Raw genomic sequence first — 14785 nt, forward strand, 5'->3', positions numbered from 1 at the left:
TGTTTCTACACTGGCAACCTCTCACCCCCACCTGCGCTCCTGCTTGCATCTGAGCAAGGTCTCCCGCCCGCAAGCTATCCCCCCTGGTGCTATCCAGTGACACAAGGGTCACACAGTTCCTAAAAATACAATCAGAGACCAAATATACACAACACCAGGAGCGATAGTCAGGCCATGACAGGCAGAGCTAACAAACTAATAGGTTTATTAAGAAAAAGGAGGAACAGTGAACAGATAAAAGTTTTAAGCTGCAAACAGAAACAAAATAACAAGGATTAAAGAGTAGAAACTAACTAAATGCTTTTCACTATGTTACCAGTGCCTGGGGAGGTCAGGAAAAGGCTGAGCACAGGAGCTGAACAAGGCCTCAACGCAGAGGTCTGCTCCTCTGCACTCCCTGCCCAGACTGGCGAGCTCCAGAACCAGGGGAGCCAGGTTTTCATGAAAGAGCAAGCCCAAAACACCTGAGATTAAAACTGCTTTTATTAGAAGGTATTTATACACAGAAAACACTTTAAAATAATTTTGTGATTGTAATGGAGGAAACACAGTGGCTTGCAATAATATTTAACCCCCTAAAATGTCCATCAAATTGTTGTGGATTACCTGACATTACACAGATTGTCCCAGACGGAGGGGCTGATGCAAAAATAAAAGCGCGGAAAAGTCAGCGCCCGCTTTCTTAACACACGCATTGCACCTGCAAGGGAGGCTCCCTGCTTCATTGCAATTATTTATTATTTTTATATACCGACATTTGATCTGAGATATCAGGTACCGTAGGTATTTCCCTATCCCCAGAGGGCTTACAACCTAAGTTTGTACCTGAGGCAATGGAGGGTAAAGTGACTTGCCCAAGGTCACAAGGAGCGACAGCAGGACTCGAATCCTGGTCTCCTGGTCTGAGCCCACTGCTCTAACCACTAGGCTAAGCTCAGCACCTCCTTGCTAATGCGACCCCAGCGGTTACCGGCGTTCTGCCAGTTATGAACAATGGAACTCCCTGCCTACAAACCTCCGCCTTGAACCTTGCCCTTTCAAATTTAAAAAGAAACTAAAAACCTGGTTATTTACAGAGGCCGAGCCTGATTAACTCACTTGCGCCTTCGATTCTGAAATCAGCCATATACATCGCTCTGTACCCTGCAGATAGTACCAGACTCTGTTTCTAATTCTTTTCTTGTTTCTCGATTTTAGTTATTACTTGCTGTCCCGCATGTGGTTAATTCGTTACTGACTTTTCTTGTTACTGGCAGAGGTAAATGACCGCTCTATCCATATTGCCATCTTGGCCGCTTCTTTCGTTTTTCCCCCCTCCCCTTACCCTGTTTTATGTACTTTCCATCTTTTGTTGAATGTAAACCGGCAGGATGTACCCACTAATGCCGGTATAGAAAAGTTCCTAAATACATAAATTATGAACACCGACGGCGATAATTGCATTTGCATGGATTAGCGCCTATTTAACCCGCGTCCGACTGTGGGTTATTCAGTGCGCTCGGCCCCAGAATGTGCTAGAAGTAAAATCTTCAAACTCACACTTCCTTCTTCTGTAATGGCTTCTATCCCGCCACCCTCCCATGCAGGCCAGTTGTATGGCTGAGGGGTGCACCCCCCACTCCTGTCTCAGCCACTGAGCTCTGCAGCTCCTTCAAAGGGGAAAATAAAAACAGCCCCTCCCACTGATCCCCACCACTCATTCTCCTCCCCCCCCAGCACATGCCTGGCTCCCACACCCTTATTCTCTCCTTCCCCCTGCCAGCACACTCCTTCCTCCCCCTCCAGGTCCCTCTTCTTTGTGTTGTTGCCAGTTGAGAGCTTCCCTCCCTTCAGCCTTCAAGCCTGCCCTGCTGCATAAAATCTTCCTCAACGCTGTTGCTTGCCATTAGTGCCTGCCCACGTGCTCCTCTGACATGAACAGGCCTCATCGGCAGCAGCAACCAATCACAGGAACAGCTGGGCTCAAGTCCCACCCACCAAGTCCAAAAAACCCACAATTGACAGAAAAAACGCCCAATAATAAGGAAGCCGCAAATTGAAAAAAAAAAAATAAGGCAGGTTGGCATCCCTGTCCAGAACCGTCAGAGCGAGTTCTCTGTCTCCAGGGCCAATCAGGAAACACAGTATTAACAGTGAGCTTTCTGGCCAATGGCACAGCAGAGTGTTCCAGTGTTACAGGTACCCAGGGCTGCTGGGATGTGAATGCTGATCAGAGCCACCTTCAGTCAGGGCAGCATCCAAAGCCTCTGCTTGAACTACAGTGCAGCGGTCAAACACTACCTGCAAGCCAGCACACAGGGAATGAGCTCTATGGGGAAAACTGTCACAGGGCAAAAAAAATCAACTACAAAACATGCAAAAAACACCCATGCTGCCAAAATCGCTACTTAGCTGTATAACTTATCCAGCTAAGTAGCACCGCTCTGATCCACCCACCGCCCACCCACAACTTTCTCAGCCATTGAACATAACTGGATATTCAGCAGCAGTAAGATAGAAGGATATGTCCTAATTATCCAGCTTTCTGGCATCTGAATATCAACCTCCCTGATTCTTATAGCTTACTTGATGGAAATGGAGAAGTTTTATTGTTCTTGCATCCGGCATTTTAACATCTTTATTAGGCCACTCTTCTATTCCAAAACTATATGAAAGCATGTGAACTGAATTTGACTCCTGTGCAACTTTTCTGGTGGCTTGCAAGGTCTTCCTTTCCACTGAAATGTTTACCAGACAGTACATTAACTTGGTTTTCCTCCAGTATGGATTTTCTGATGCTATGTAAGAGATGCATTCTGACTGACGCTTTTACCATATTCAATACATTTAAACAGTTTTTCTCCAGTAAGGATTTTCTGATGCGTCTGAGACATGCCTTGTCACTGTAGCTTGTACCACATTCAGTACATTTAAATGGTTTTTCTCCAGTATGGATTCTCTGATGCAATGTAAGAGATGCTGTCTGAGAGAAGCTTTTACCATATTCAGTACATCTAAATGGTTTTTCTCCAGTATGGATTTTCTGATGCCGTCTGAGACATGCCTTGTCACTGAAGCTTTTACCACATTCAAATCATCTAAATGGTTTTTCTCCAGTATGGATTTTCTGATGCCGTCTGAGACATGCCTTGTCACTGTAGCTTTTACCACATTCAGTACATTTAAATGGTTTTTCTCCAGTGTGGATTCTCTGATGCAATGTAAGAGATGCCCTCTCTCTGAAGTTTTTACCACATTCAGAACATTTAAATGGTTTTTCTCCGGTATGGATTCTCTGATGCAATGTAAGAGATGCCTTCCGTCTGAAGCTTTTACCACATTCAGTACATTTAAATGGTTTTAATCCAGTATGGATTCTCTGATGCAATATCAAATTCACCTTCTGAGAGAAGCTTTTACCACATTCAGTACATCTAAATGGTTTTTCTCCAGTATGGATTCTCTGGTGCAATGTAAGAGATGCCTTTTCCCTGAAGCTTTTACCACATTCACTACACTTAAATGGTTTTTTCTCCAGTATGGATTCTCTGATGCAATGTAAGAGATGCCTTCTGTCTGAAGCTTTTACCACATTCAGTACATTTAAATGGTTTTTCTCCAGTATGGATTCTCAGATGCAATGTAAGAGATGCCTTCCGTCTGAAGCTTTTACCACATTCAGTACATGTAAATGGTTTTTCTCCAGTATGGCTTCTCTGATGCGATATGAAATACATCTTTAGAGAGAAGCATTTACCACATTCAATACATTTAAATGGTTTTTCTCCAGTATGGATTCTCTGATGCAATGTAAGAGATGCCTTGTAAGGGAAGCTTTTACCACATTCAGTACATTTAAATGGTTTTTCTCCAGTATGGATTCTCAGATGCAATGTAAGAGATGCCTTCCGTCTGAAGCTTTTACCACATTCAGTACATGTAAATGGTTTTTCTCCAGTATGGCTTCTCTGATGCGATATGAAATACATCTTTAGAGAGAAGCATTTACCACATTCAATACATTTAAATGGTTTTCTCCAGTATGGATTCTCTGATGCAATGTAAGAGATGCCTTGTAAGGGAAGCTTTTACCACATTCAATACATTTAAATGGTTTTTCTCCAGTATGGATTCTCTGATGCAATGTAAGAGATGCCTTTTCCCTGAAGCTTTTACCACATTCAGTACATTTAAATGGTTTTTCTCCAGTATGGATTCTCTGATGCAATATTAAAAGCGCCTTCCGAGAAAAGTGTTTACCACATTCAATACATTTAAATTGTTTTTCTCCAGTATGGATTCTCTGATGCAATGTAAGAGATGCCTTGTCCCTAAAACTTTTATCACATTCAGTACATTTAAATGCTTTTTCTCCAGTATGGATTCTTTGATGGTATATTAAAAGCGCCTTCTGAGACAAGCTTTTACCACATTCAGTACATTTAAATCGTTTTTCTCCAGTATGGATTTTCTGATGCTCTTTAAAAGAATCCTTCTGAGAAAAGCTTTTACCGCATTCAGTACATTTAAATGATTTTTCTCCAGTGTGAATTTTCGGATGCCGTCTGAAATGGGCCTTGTCACTGAAGCTTTTACCACATTCAGTAAGTTTAAATGGTTTTTGTAATAAAGAGAACTCAGAAATGTAAGATTCCCCGTCTTGAGGGCAATGAGAGGGTCTCTTACCTGTGTGTGTACTTTGGTGAATTACTAAGGATTCCCTGCAAGCAAAGGTTTTTTTGCATTCAATACAAGGGAAAGTGTTCCCTTCAGTGTGGATTCTCTGGTGTAAGTTCAGGGTTAACTTCTGTTTGCATGGAAAAGGTCTCGCTCCTGGATGACTCCTCTGGTGCAACACAAAATGACATTTTCTATTAAAGGTTTTCCCACAGGTGTCACAGTGAAAGGATTTCTTCCCTTCCTCCTCTTTCTGCTGGAGGTCAAAACTCATTTGATCACTGTTAATACTTTGGAAGGGATTCTCTATTCTCAGATGTCTCTGGTGCTCAGGGATGTCTGTGAACTCCCTGTCACTTCTCTCACCTGCAGTGACTCCATCCAGTGACTCTCCTGCAGAGTCTTGCTCCTTGTTCTCTGATTCCTGCTGTCTTTGGCTAATGTCTGCCCCCTTAGTCCTCTGGGCAAGATTCTCACAGACATTTCCTGATTGTCTTGGTGTAAGTGCCAATACTATAGGGTGTTCTTCTCGATTCTCCTCCCTCTTCTCTTTCTGTATGACCTCATTGTCTGCTGGATATAAAAGAAGGAATTAATCATGTGTAAGTGACAATAGCATGGAAAGCTATCAATAACCTGAGATGAGATGTTTAGAAGGATCACATAATGAATGCATGGGATCTCTGATATTAAAGAATTTTGTGACTCAGCAGAAACTTTATGTGATGCCTATGAAAACCTCTCTATGATGTCTCTATAGAAATATTCAGAGAAGTTAAGAAAATCAGTGGCTTCTCTTTACCATACTGTATAGGATACGGAAATAAAGCTGATGACATACAAGAATTTTGGAGATCATACAGGTCCCTCCTTTAGGATTCCTGTAGGTCTGGTTCCTTTGGGCTTACCTACTATTTATTTAATAACATTTATAATCTTCTTATACCGGATCTGCCAAACTAAACATTATAATAAATTAAAATAATAATAATCATGGACCATTAAACTTCAGAGATCTAAAAACAAGAGTTAAAATTTAGAATTGAATCCACTGATGGAGCAGCAAACAAAGTAATTCACGCAGCAGCAGAGTCACATGATCCCAAGGAAAGCTTCTTATAACTAAACGGGCCCTGGAAGTTTGGAGCGTTTGCAAGGCTCGCAGGCTAGAGTGAGGCAGACCAATACATAATCTGCTGCACATCCAGATTGCCTCTCCCAGCGCTCTCAGAGGATTCAGAAACCCAGGCATAAATGGGTTACAGTGGGCTGTGGTAGAACAAGACCTGTAACTCTGAGACACCCAATTTCCCCAACTTTGCAGCGTCCTGTATATCCACCCCCCTACTCCCACACAGAAGTCAGACATCCAGGATTCAAAAACCTAGGAAAGTGAAATTACTACTCAGCTGATAATTTAAGAACATAAGAACATAAGAAAATGTCATAATGGGTCAGACCAAGGGTCCATCAAGCCCAGCATCTTGTTTCCAACAGTGGCCAATCCAGGCCATAAGAACCTGGCACATATCCAGAAACTAAATCTATTCCATGTTTCCATTGCTAATGTCAGTGGCTATTCTCTAAGTGAACTTAATAGCAGGTAATGGACTTCTCCTCCAAGAACTTATCCAATCCTTTTTTAAACACAGCTATACTAACTGCACTAACCACATCCTCTGGTAACAAATTCCAGAGTTTAATTGTGCGTTGAGTAAAAAAGAACTTTCTCCGATTAGTTTTAATGTGCCCCATGCTAACTTCATGGAGTGCCCCCTAGTCTTTCTACTATCCGAAAGAGTAAATAACCGATTCACATCTACCCGTTCTAGACCTCTCATGATTTTAAACACCTCTATCATATCCCCCCTCAGTCGTCTCTTCTCCAAGCTGAAAAGTCCTAACCTCTTTAGTCTTTCCTCATAGGGGAGTTGTTTCCATTCCCCTTATCATTTTGGTAACCCTTCTCTGTACCTTCTCTATCGCAATTATATCTTTTTTGAGATGCGGTGTGACCAGAATTGTACACAATATTCAAGTTCTTTATGTTAGGAAGTGCTAGGAGAGCAGTTCCACTTTCCAGGGGATTGTGTGTTCTTGGACCACGGCTCGACCCCAGAGGAACTCTGAAGAGGTGCCGAGGCAAGCGAGGCATGCCCGAGCATGGGCTGGACAAGAGCAAGGCTGGAGTGAAGACAGATGATGGAATCCAGAGCAGGGACGAGGCTGGAGCGAAGACAAGGATGACTGAAGGTACTGACCCTCCACCAGACCTGCATGCTTCAGGAAGACCCACAATGCAATGATGGTCTTTTGAACAGTCCTCCGACCGTTCCAAGCCCTTTCAGACCTGCCGCTGAGTAACAGCAAGAAGCGGCAGGCCGGATGGAGGCCAGGGGCAAACGAAGACCGGAACATGGAGATTCAGTCGAAGACTGAGGCGGAGACGTGGGTACTTGGATGAGGACCGAGGCGAGGACACTTGGATGAAGACAAGGAGCAAGGCTCTGAAGACACGGAGCGTGCCCTACACACCCGCGGGGCTGGTTGCGGACGACGCTGGAACAGACGTAGACTCTAGACGAGATAGTGGAATAACTGAGAAGAGCATGTTGCAGAAAACCGTACAGGCCTGCACTGAGGCGCCCTACACAGCCGCCAGTGACTGGTCGCAGACCACGCTGGTACGGTACAGGTTTCTGGCGGAGTCTTTAGCATGGACGGAGCAGGCACAAGGAACTCCATAGTCCAGGGACAAGGATTCAAGCAGAAGTCTCCCGGAGGCTTGTGCTGTGGTAGTGAGGAAGGCGATGTGCCACGAGGCGCCCTACTCAGCCCGCCCGTGGGGCTGGTGGCGCAACACAACATGGCATGCCAGGAAAGGTGGCGACGAGGAACCAGGGGGTTCAGGACATCTGGACTGGATCACGGACATCAGGATCGGAGGACAGACATCTGGACTGGAACATGGATTTCAGGAACTGGAAGACAGACATCAAGACTAACCGTGGACTTTAGGAGCGGAAGATGGACACCGAGACTGGAAACATGGACATCAGGACAAGACAAAGAGCTCCCACGAAGAACAAGAAACACAGGACCCTTGAAGAAGCGACGGAACAGCGAAGACTCCTGGAGCGAAGAACAGGAAGATTCCCAGGAGCGTCTGACTCCGTGCGAAGGCAAAGCTGGACTGTCAAAGGGCCCCTTTTATAGGGCTGAAGAAGACTACACCTGGGGAGGAGCTTGCAGGGGGCCACACCTGGCTGGCCCCATAAGAATGGAGGAGAGGTGCACGCCCCCCCGCCTAGGAAGAAGCTGGAGAAGAGCAGAACGTCGGTGGTGGCGTCCCCAGCCACGTGAAAGGCCCAGCGAGCAAGGCAGGCAGTGGGAGCAGCCCTGCCGTGAAGCTGGAGGAAAAGGCAGGCTTGCAGGAGCGGCTCCATGCTGCGAAGAGGAAGCAGGAGGAGCAGGACGGCTGCAGGCACAGGCAGGGACGGCTTCCCTGCCTGGTAAGGACCCCCGGGCAGCAGCAAGGACGGCTTCCTACTATCCGAGGATCGTGGGGAGCGGCAGAGGCGATCCCAGTCGCGAGGGAGAGAACAGAAGCAGTATCGGCAGTCCCAACCGCGTGGGAAGGCTCCCAGTGGCTCGGCCCTGCAGCACAGGGCAAGAGAAGAATGCTGCCTCCGTGCCGCGGAGGACGGCAGCAGACTGCCGCGCTAGCGAGGACATCAGCGGCCCGACCTGGCCATGAAAGGTAGCGCGCCTACCCGCGTTCGTCGCGGGCAGGTTCACAACACTTTAGCCGTTCCTTACCCCATATCATTTTGGTCGCCCTTCTCTGCACATTCTACGTGCAGCTATGTCCTTTTAGAGATGCGGTGACCAGAACTGCACACAGTATTCAAGGTGCAGTCTCACCACAGTATGATACAGAGGCATTATGATAGCCTCCATTTTATTTTCCATTCCCTTCCTAATAACTCCTAACACTGCTTGGTATTTTGATCGTCACAGCACACTGGGTCAACGATTTCAATGTATTATCCACTATGACACCACCCAGGAAAGAGATCAAGGTAACTCCTAAGATAGAAGCTAATATTGTGTAATTACAGGAAGGGTTATTTTTCCCTATATGCATCACTTTGCACTTGTCAACGTTATATTTCAACTGCCATTTGGAAGCCCAATCTTCCAGTCTCACAAGGTCCTCCTGCAATTCATCACAATCCACTTGAGATTTAACTACTCTGCATAATTGTGTGTCATCCACAAATTTGATCACCTCACCCGTCGTACCCCTTTCCAGATCATTTATAAATATGCTAAAAAGCACCGGTCCAAGTACAGATGCCCGAGACACTCTACTAGTTACCTTTTTCCACTGTGAAAACTGACCATGTAATTAATCCTACTCTGTTTTTTGTCTTTTAACCAACTTGCAATCCACTGAAGGACATCGCCGCCTATCCTATGAATTTTTAGTTTTCTTAGAAGCTTCTCATGCGGGACATTGTCCGAACGACTTCTGAAAATCCAAATACACCAGTTCACTTTTGTCCACAAGTTTATTCACCCCCTTCCAGGGTTGCTACCATCAAACTGAGCACCTGTAGATAGGACCACACTGTCTGGCATATAGTGCTCACCCAGTGATGCACCTGTGACATCAATTTCTGAATCCAAACTTCTAGCAGGAAAACGTTGCCTTGCGTCGTGTCAAACCAAAACACCAGATACTCCAATGACTGAGATGGCTGAAGACTGCTCTTGGCCAGGTTCACCACCCAACCGAGCTCCTGTAACAAGGAGATAACCTTGCAGGTCACCAAGTGGCTCTCTTCCAGAGACCTTGCTCGAATCAGCTGGTCGTCCAAATACAGGTGTAACAGGATCCCATCTCTTCTCAACGCTGCCGCTACTACCACCATAACCTTGGAAAACATCCAAGGGGTGGTGGCTAGTGGAAAAGGCAGCACCCAAAACTGATAATAGCGTCCCAACACTACAAAATGAATGGTGCTCTTCAAATGGATGGGAATATGAAAGTAGGCCTCGGACAGATGCGGGGATTTCAGAAATTCCCCCTACTTTACAGCCATTTTCACTGAGCCTATGGTTTCCATGCAAAAATGAGTCACCCTCAAATGAGGATTGACACTTTTGAGATCCAGGATGGCACGAAAGGAGCCCGCCTTCTTAGGCACAACAAAATTAATGGAATATCGCCACATACTTTCTTGAATCGTGGGCACTGGAACAAAAGCCCTCAGCTGAAGGAGTCTTAGAAGCTGAGATTCCACTGCCTGTTTCTTCTGTGGGGAGTGGTAGGGAGACACCATGAATACATCCAGAGGAATACTGCGAAATTCCAGCATATATCCTTCTCGTCTCACCCTCCAGGACCTACTGATCTGATCTCGACCCACCTCTGATAACAGAGAGGGAGGCGTCCCTCTGTCTTTGTTCCTAAAGGTAAGTTGGCAAACCATCATTGGGAAGCTCAGAAGGATGCGCCACCCGAGCCCACTCCTCTCTTGGGCTGTCTAGGATGAAAGGGCTGAGACCTACCGAAAGGCTGAGTCCTCTGAAAATGCTTGGAGACAGCCCCTCATACCAGAGGCATTGCAACTGCTTCTTACCCTCCAGCAACAGAGGGACTGGAGATTCGCCCCACTTACTGGTCAATTTCTCCAACTCCTTCCCAAAGAAGAGCAAGCCTCTAACAGGCATTTTCGTAAGGTTAGCTTTGGGGGCTGCATCTGCTGACCAATTTCGCAAAAATACTTGACACCTGGCCACCACCACCAAACCCACTCCTCTGGCCGAGGTACGAACCAATTCACAGCCTGCATCTGCTAAAAAGGTGGCAGCAACTTCCATAACCGCTCTGGAGGTCACTCCAGAATCATCAGCTTCCTGAGAGAGGAGCAGACAAGATCGTGCCACTAGGGCACAACAGGAAGCAATCTGTAAAGTCATCACCACTGCTTCAAAGGCTTGCTTAAGGATGGCCTCAGTCCCCCTATCATGCTCAACCGTCAGGGCCACTCCTCCCTCCACAGAGATAATCCTCTGATTAGAGATGGCACAGACAAGCGCATCCACTTTGGGAAAATAAATGCTCTCTCACCGCTGGATCCAGGAGATACAGGTGTACCAATGTATGACACCCTTTAAAATTTACCTCTGGGGCGCCCCATTCAAGATCAATCATAGAAACATAGAAATGACAGCAGAAAAGGACCAAATGGTCCATCCAGACTGCCCAGCAAACTTATGGTAGCACCAGCCGCACCATACAGGTTTCCCCCATAAAGGTATCATCAGGAGGTGGCAACTGCCGTGGCATACAAGTTACCCCCATACTTAGTTTCCCAAACTGCTAAACTCAGGGCCCTCTTTAGTTGCTGTCTGAGTTCAATTCCACGTTATCTCTTGCCGTTGAAGCAGAGAGCAATGTTGGAGTTACATCACAAGTATAAGGCTTATCGGTTAAGGGCAGTAACAGCCACATCAGCAAGTTACCCCCAGGCTTGTTTCCCAGACCGTAAAACTCATGTCTGTTGTTTGCTGTCCCATTTTCCTCTTGCTGTTAAAGCAGAGAGCAATAATGAGTTGCAGCAACAGTATGAAGGCTCGTTAGTTAAGGGTAGTAACCACCACACCAGCAAGTTACCCCTGAATGGCATCCAAAAAAGGGGAAAAACAAGAGGCTTTACGCAGGGAAGACAAAATAGGATTCTGCACCAAGAACAGTCGGCATCTTTAATGTCTGAAAAATCAGGGCCGGCAGTTCATCTCTTTGAAAAAAACGCAACCTGGTTCGATACGGTTCCAGTCCTGGAAGAATTTCCCCATCTTCCAGGGAATCAGGGTCTGCCTCATTAATGCCATCCAGGTTCCTGTCGGGAATACCCACAGCAAACTGAGGCATGCTCCGGCACTTAAACATAGAACTGGAAGAGGGAGGGTGAGGGTCCGACCTGACGGGATTGGGCGAAGAAAGGATTGCAAAACATGAAAAAACTCCACCCAAGAAAAAGCAGCCGCATCCAGGCCAAATCTGGAAGGAACTGGAGCGGGGCCCACTGAACCACCATCCCCTGCGGAGGAACCAGTCAAGGGAGTTCCAAGATCCGGCGATCCTCCAGACAGATCCTTAACCAGACCATCTTCAGGCAGGGAGGATCCAGGCTTAGAGAAATCTCTCCCTGAGCCTCTAAACAGCACAGACACAGGTTAGAGGACACAGCAGGCTGAGATGCCCGAATATGACAGGCAACACAGAGAGAAAGGCACTTAGGTTTCTTACTGACCAGCGCCAACAGTGCACAGGCAACGGAGAATGTACGTCCAGCCAGCTCGCACTGACAAATTGCAAGTGCCCAAAATTGATGCGCACCAATAATACGTGCCACACACACACACACAAACTGTGCACCTAAACCTGTGCGCACCATCAAACGGAAAAACTTGTGTGTACAAAAGTCACTTCCAGAACTGGGCGCACAGCACGTGTGCAGAGCCAGATGCACTAGAAGCACCAACGTTCCACTAGAGGGCAGAAAAGCAGCACAAAAGCGGCAAAAATGCAGCCGCAGCCTTCCATGCGGAGCGCAAGAAACAAGCCTTGCTGCGGGACCCAGCCCACCGGTGCCGCTCAACCTGCCAAGTTCCCCTAACACCAACGGGAGCGGGAACAAACGCCGGAATAGCGCACCAGGCACGGAGACCGGAGGAAGTCCTGCAGACCCCTCTGTAATGTCTCTGTCTTCACTAAATTCTTTATTATTTTTATTTTTTTTTTTTAAAACTTACCTGAGCTCAGCCCTTACCGGCTGAGTACAGAGCACCACCGCTTTCGGCCTCCTGCACTGGCTGACTTTAAGCTGTACAATTGTTTAGCCTCAGCCTTACTGTTCCTTATTCCAAAGGCTTTCAGTTCCCTAATTATCTTTATTTTTAGATTAGACTGCTTGCTGTGGCTAAACCTTCAGGGTAAGGCTTCTCTCTCCTGGATCCCTTTTCTGTAATATATGTCTCAGGAATCGCACAGGAAGACTTTTCCTATTTAGAATTGTACAGATAATTCATCTTTTATTAGTATTGAATCCTAACAGCAAGCATACATTTCATTATATGTAAATAGGTTATAAGTATTTTATAACATGTTCCAGTATAACTGTAAGAATGGTCGTCTTCCTGGGGAGAAGGGTACAATGCAATGTACATGCTGATAGAGTGCAGGCCTTCTCCAAATATCCAGTGCTCCAACCACCCCTTATATACAGGTTTTTCTCTGTGTCTGACCTCAAGCCTTCTGCATGCAGTCAGCAGTCATCCTTCTGACCGCCAGGACACACATTTTCCTTCATTCTACAAATAGCTTAACTTCTCCCATCTGTTTCCCCTTTGGTGCTCTCATGCACAGTTCCCACAGATAAAACAAAACTTTGGGTTCACGGTGATTCACAGGCACATGCATACGTCTTCTGCCAGATACCAAGCTTCCCTGTGTTGCTGCAATGGAACAAGAACAGTACAAGTTTCAACAGTTTCACAGCCCTTAGGCCTCAAAAGGTCACAGGTTGTTGCAAAACTGTTACAAGGGTCAGGCCTTGTCTCTACATTTCCCTCTTGAGGAATTTGAGAATTAGGAATTCCTCACTATTAGGGAAAAATGAAAGAGCAATGGGTGCACTGGTAGGCAGGGCTCTTCAGCAGTGATTATAGATTATTCAGTGGGGATCCGGGAAACCCCCCCACCACTTTTCTCCTCCTGGTGCTGCTGGTTTTTCTCCCTTGCTACCTGCTCCATTGATGGCGCCGTGGCTGCAGTGATTGTCCCCGTGCTGTGAGTGTCCTTGCCCCTCCTTTGCTGCCTTTAGCCCCTCCTCCCACTCCGGGTGATGTCATTATATCACGCATGTGCAGATGAGACGTAAGGATTCCCAGAGCCCTAGTAATCTTATAATATATTGAGAAAATAAAATAGGTTTCCCAATCTTACTTGTGTCTGTAGAAATTATTTTGCTTTTACTGGTTGAGGAAAAGGGACCTCAGGTATCAGCACAGGGAGGAGATCTCAGGGATGGGAGGGAGAGGGAAAGAGTATGAGAAGACCAGGGATGGGGTGAGAATAAGGAGAGAGGATTAAGGACAGGAGATTAGAAAGTTTGAAAAGGAGGGGGAGGTTTGGAAATCTAGGATGGGGGAAGAGGAGGAAGGAGAAGAGGAGAGGATGGAGTAAGAGGGATTTCAGAGACGAGGATCTGGGATCGGGAGGAGGGGAGAGGTAGGAAGGAGAGAAGAGGAGGTTCCATTACCTGCAGACAGAATCTGAGATCAAGGGAGGGAGATCCAAATTGCTATTGCTGTAGTGGGGAGTGGGAGAGTGGCCCAGAAAAGAGGAGGAGATACTCCATGCCGCAGGAGACGGAGGGCTCTGGGGATACACCGGGCTGCTTCATTCTTACAGCATCAGAGATAAGCTGCCAATTTCTTATCAGGGGGTTCACCCCAGCTCTGTCTGCCTCAATCAGGCCCTTCCTGTTCCCTACACAAGAGAGGGAGAAATCCAGAGCTGTGTGCACATTTACTGTGAGGCGCTGACCCAATGATGTTTAGTAAAACATCCTCTGTGTATACTAGAAATGCAGATATGCAATCCTTACCTAGACCTAGAGAGCTCAGGGTCTCATAATTCTCCTTCATCACCTCCCTGTAAAGCTCCTTCTGCTCGCCATCTAAATACCCCCACTCCTCCTGGGAGAAAGAGACAGCGATGTCCTCAAACGTCACCGGGCACCTGAAACACAACCAGAAACACTCAGAGACACTTGGAGGGGCTCAGCTGGCTTTAATCCCATAACATTTTATCATGGAAGAGGGGACACCAGGACCCCTCATCCCCAGGAACTGCCAGACTTGTTCCCCTGGACTCAGTTTCCTTTCTGGGCCTCAGGGTTTACAAGTCTAATCCCAGAGAGAGAGAATATCAATCGTCTCTGCCTGGATAAATCTGAATAATAAAACCCAAGATCTAACAGCGCATTATCCACAACATCAGGAACATCTGATTCTGTCACATCAGGAGGGCTCACTGTGCTCTCATCCTCCT

At 46.5% G+C, this 14785-nt stretch overlaps 2 protein-coding genes across 5 annotated transcripts in view; both read right to left on the reverse strand.

Annotated features, from left to right (window-relative positions):
• The window catches only part of LOC115083627 (zinc finger protein 585A-like), a 738796-nt gene that overhangs the window by 532397 nt on the left and 191614 nt on the right, over positions 1 to 14785 (reverse strand). The window lies entirely within an intron of this gene.
• Positions 1759 to 14395, reverse strand: LOC115083628 (oocyte zinc finger protein XlCOF6-like). Its single transcript, XM_029587559.1, is given in 5 exon segments — positions 1759 to 2866; positions 2869 to 3508; positions 3510 to 4018; positions 4021 to 5229; positions 14340 to 14395. Coding segments are annotated over 5 exon segments (2487 nt in total). The 5' UTR covers positions 14380 to 14395; the 3' UTR covers positions 1759 to 2777.

This window comes from Rhinatrema bivittatum, chromosome 2 (genome assembly GCF_901001135.1).
Source record: "Rhinatrema bivittatum chromosome 2, aRhiBiv1.1, whole genome shotgun sequence".
Lineage (NCBI taxonomy): Eukaryota > Metazoa > Chordata > Amphibia > Gymnophiona > Rhinatrematidae > Rhinatrema > Rhinatrema bivittatum.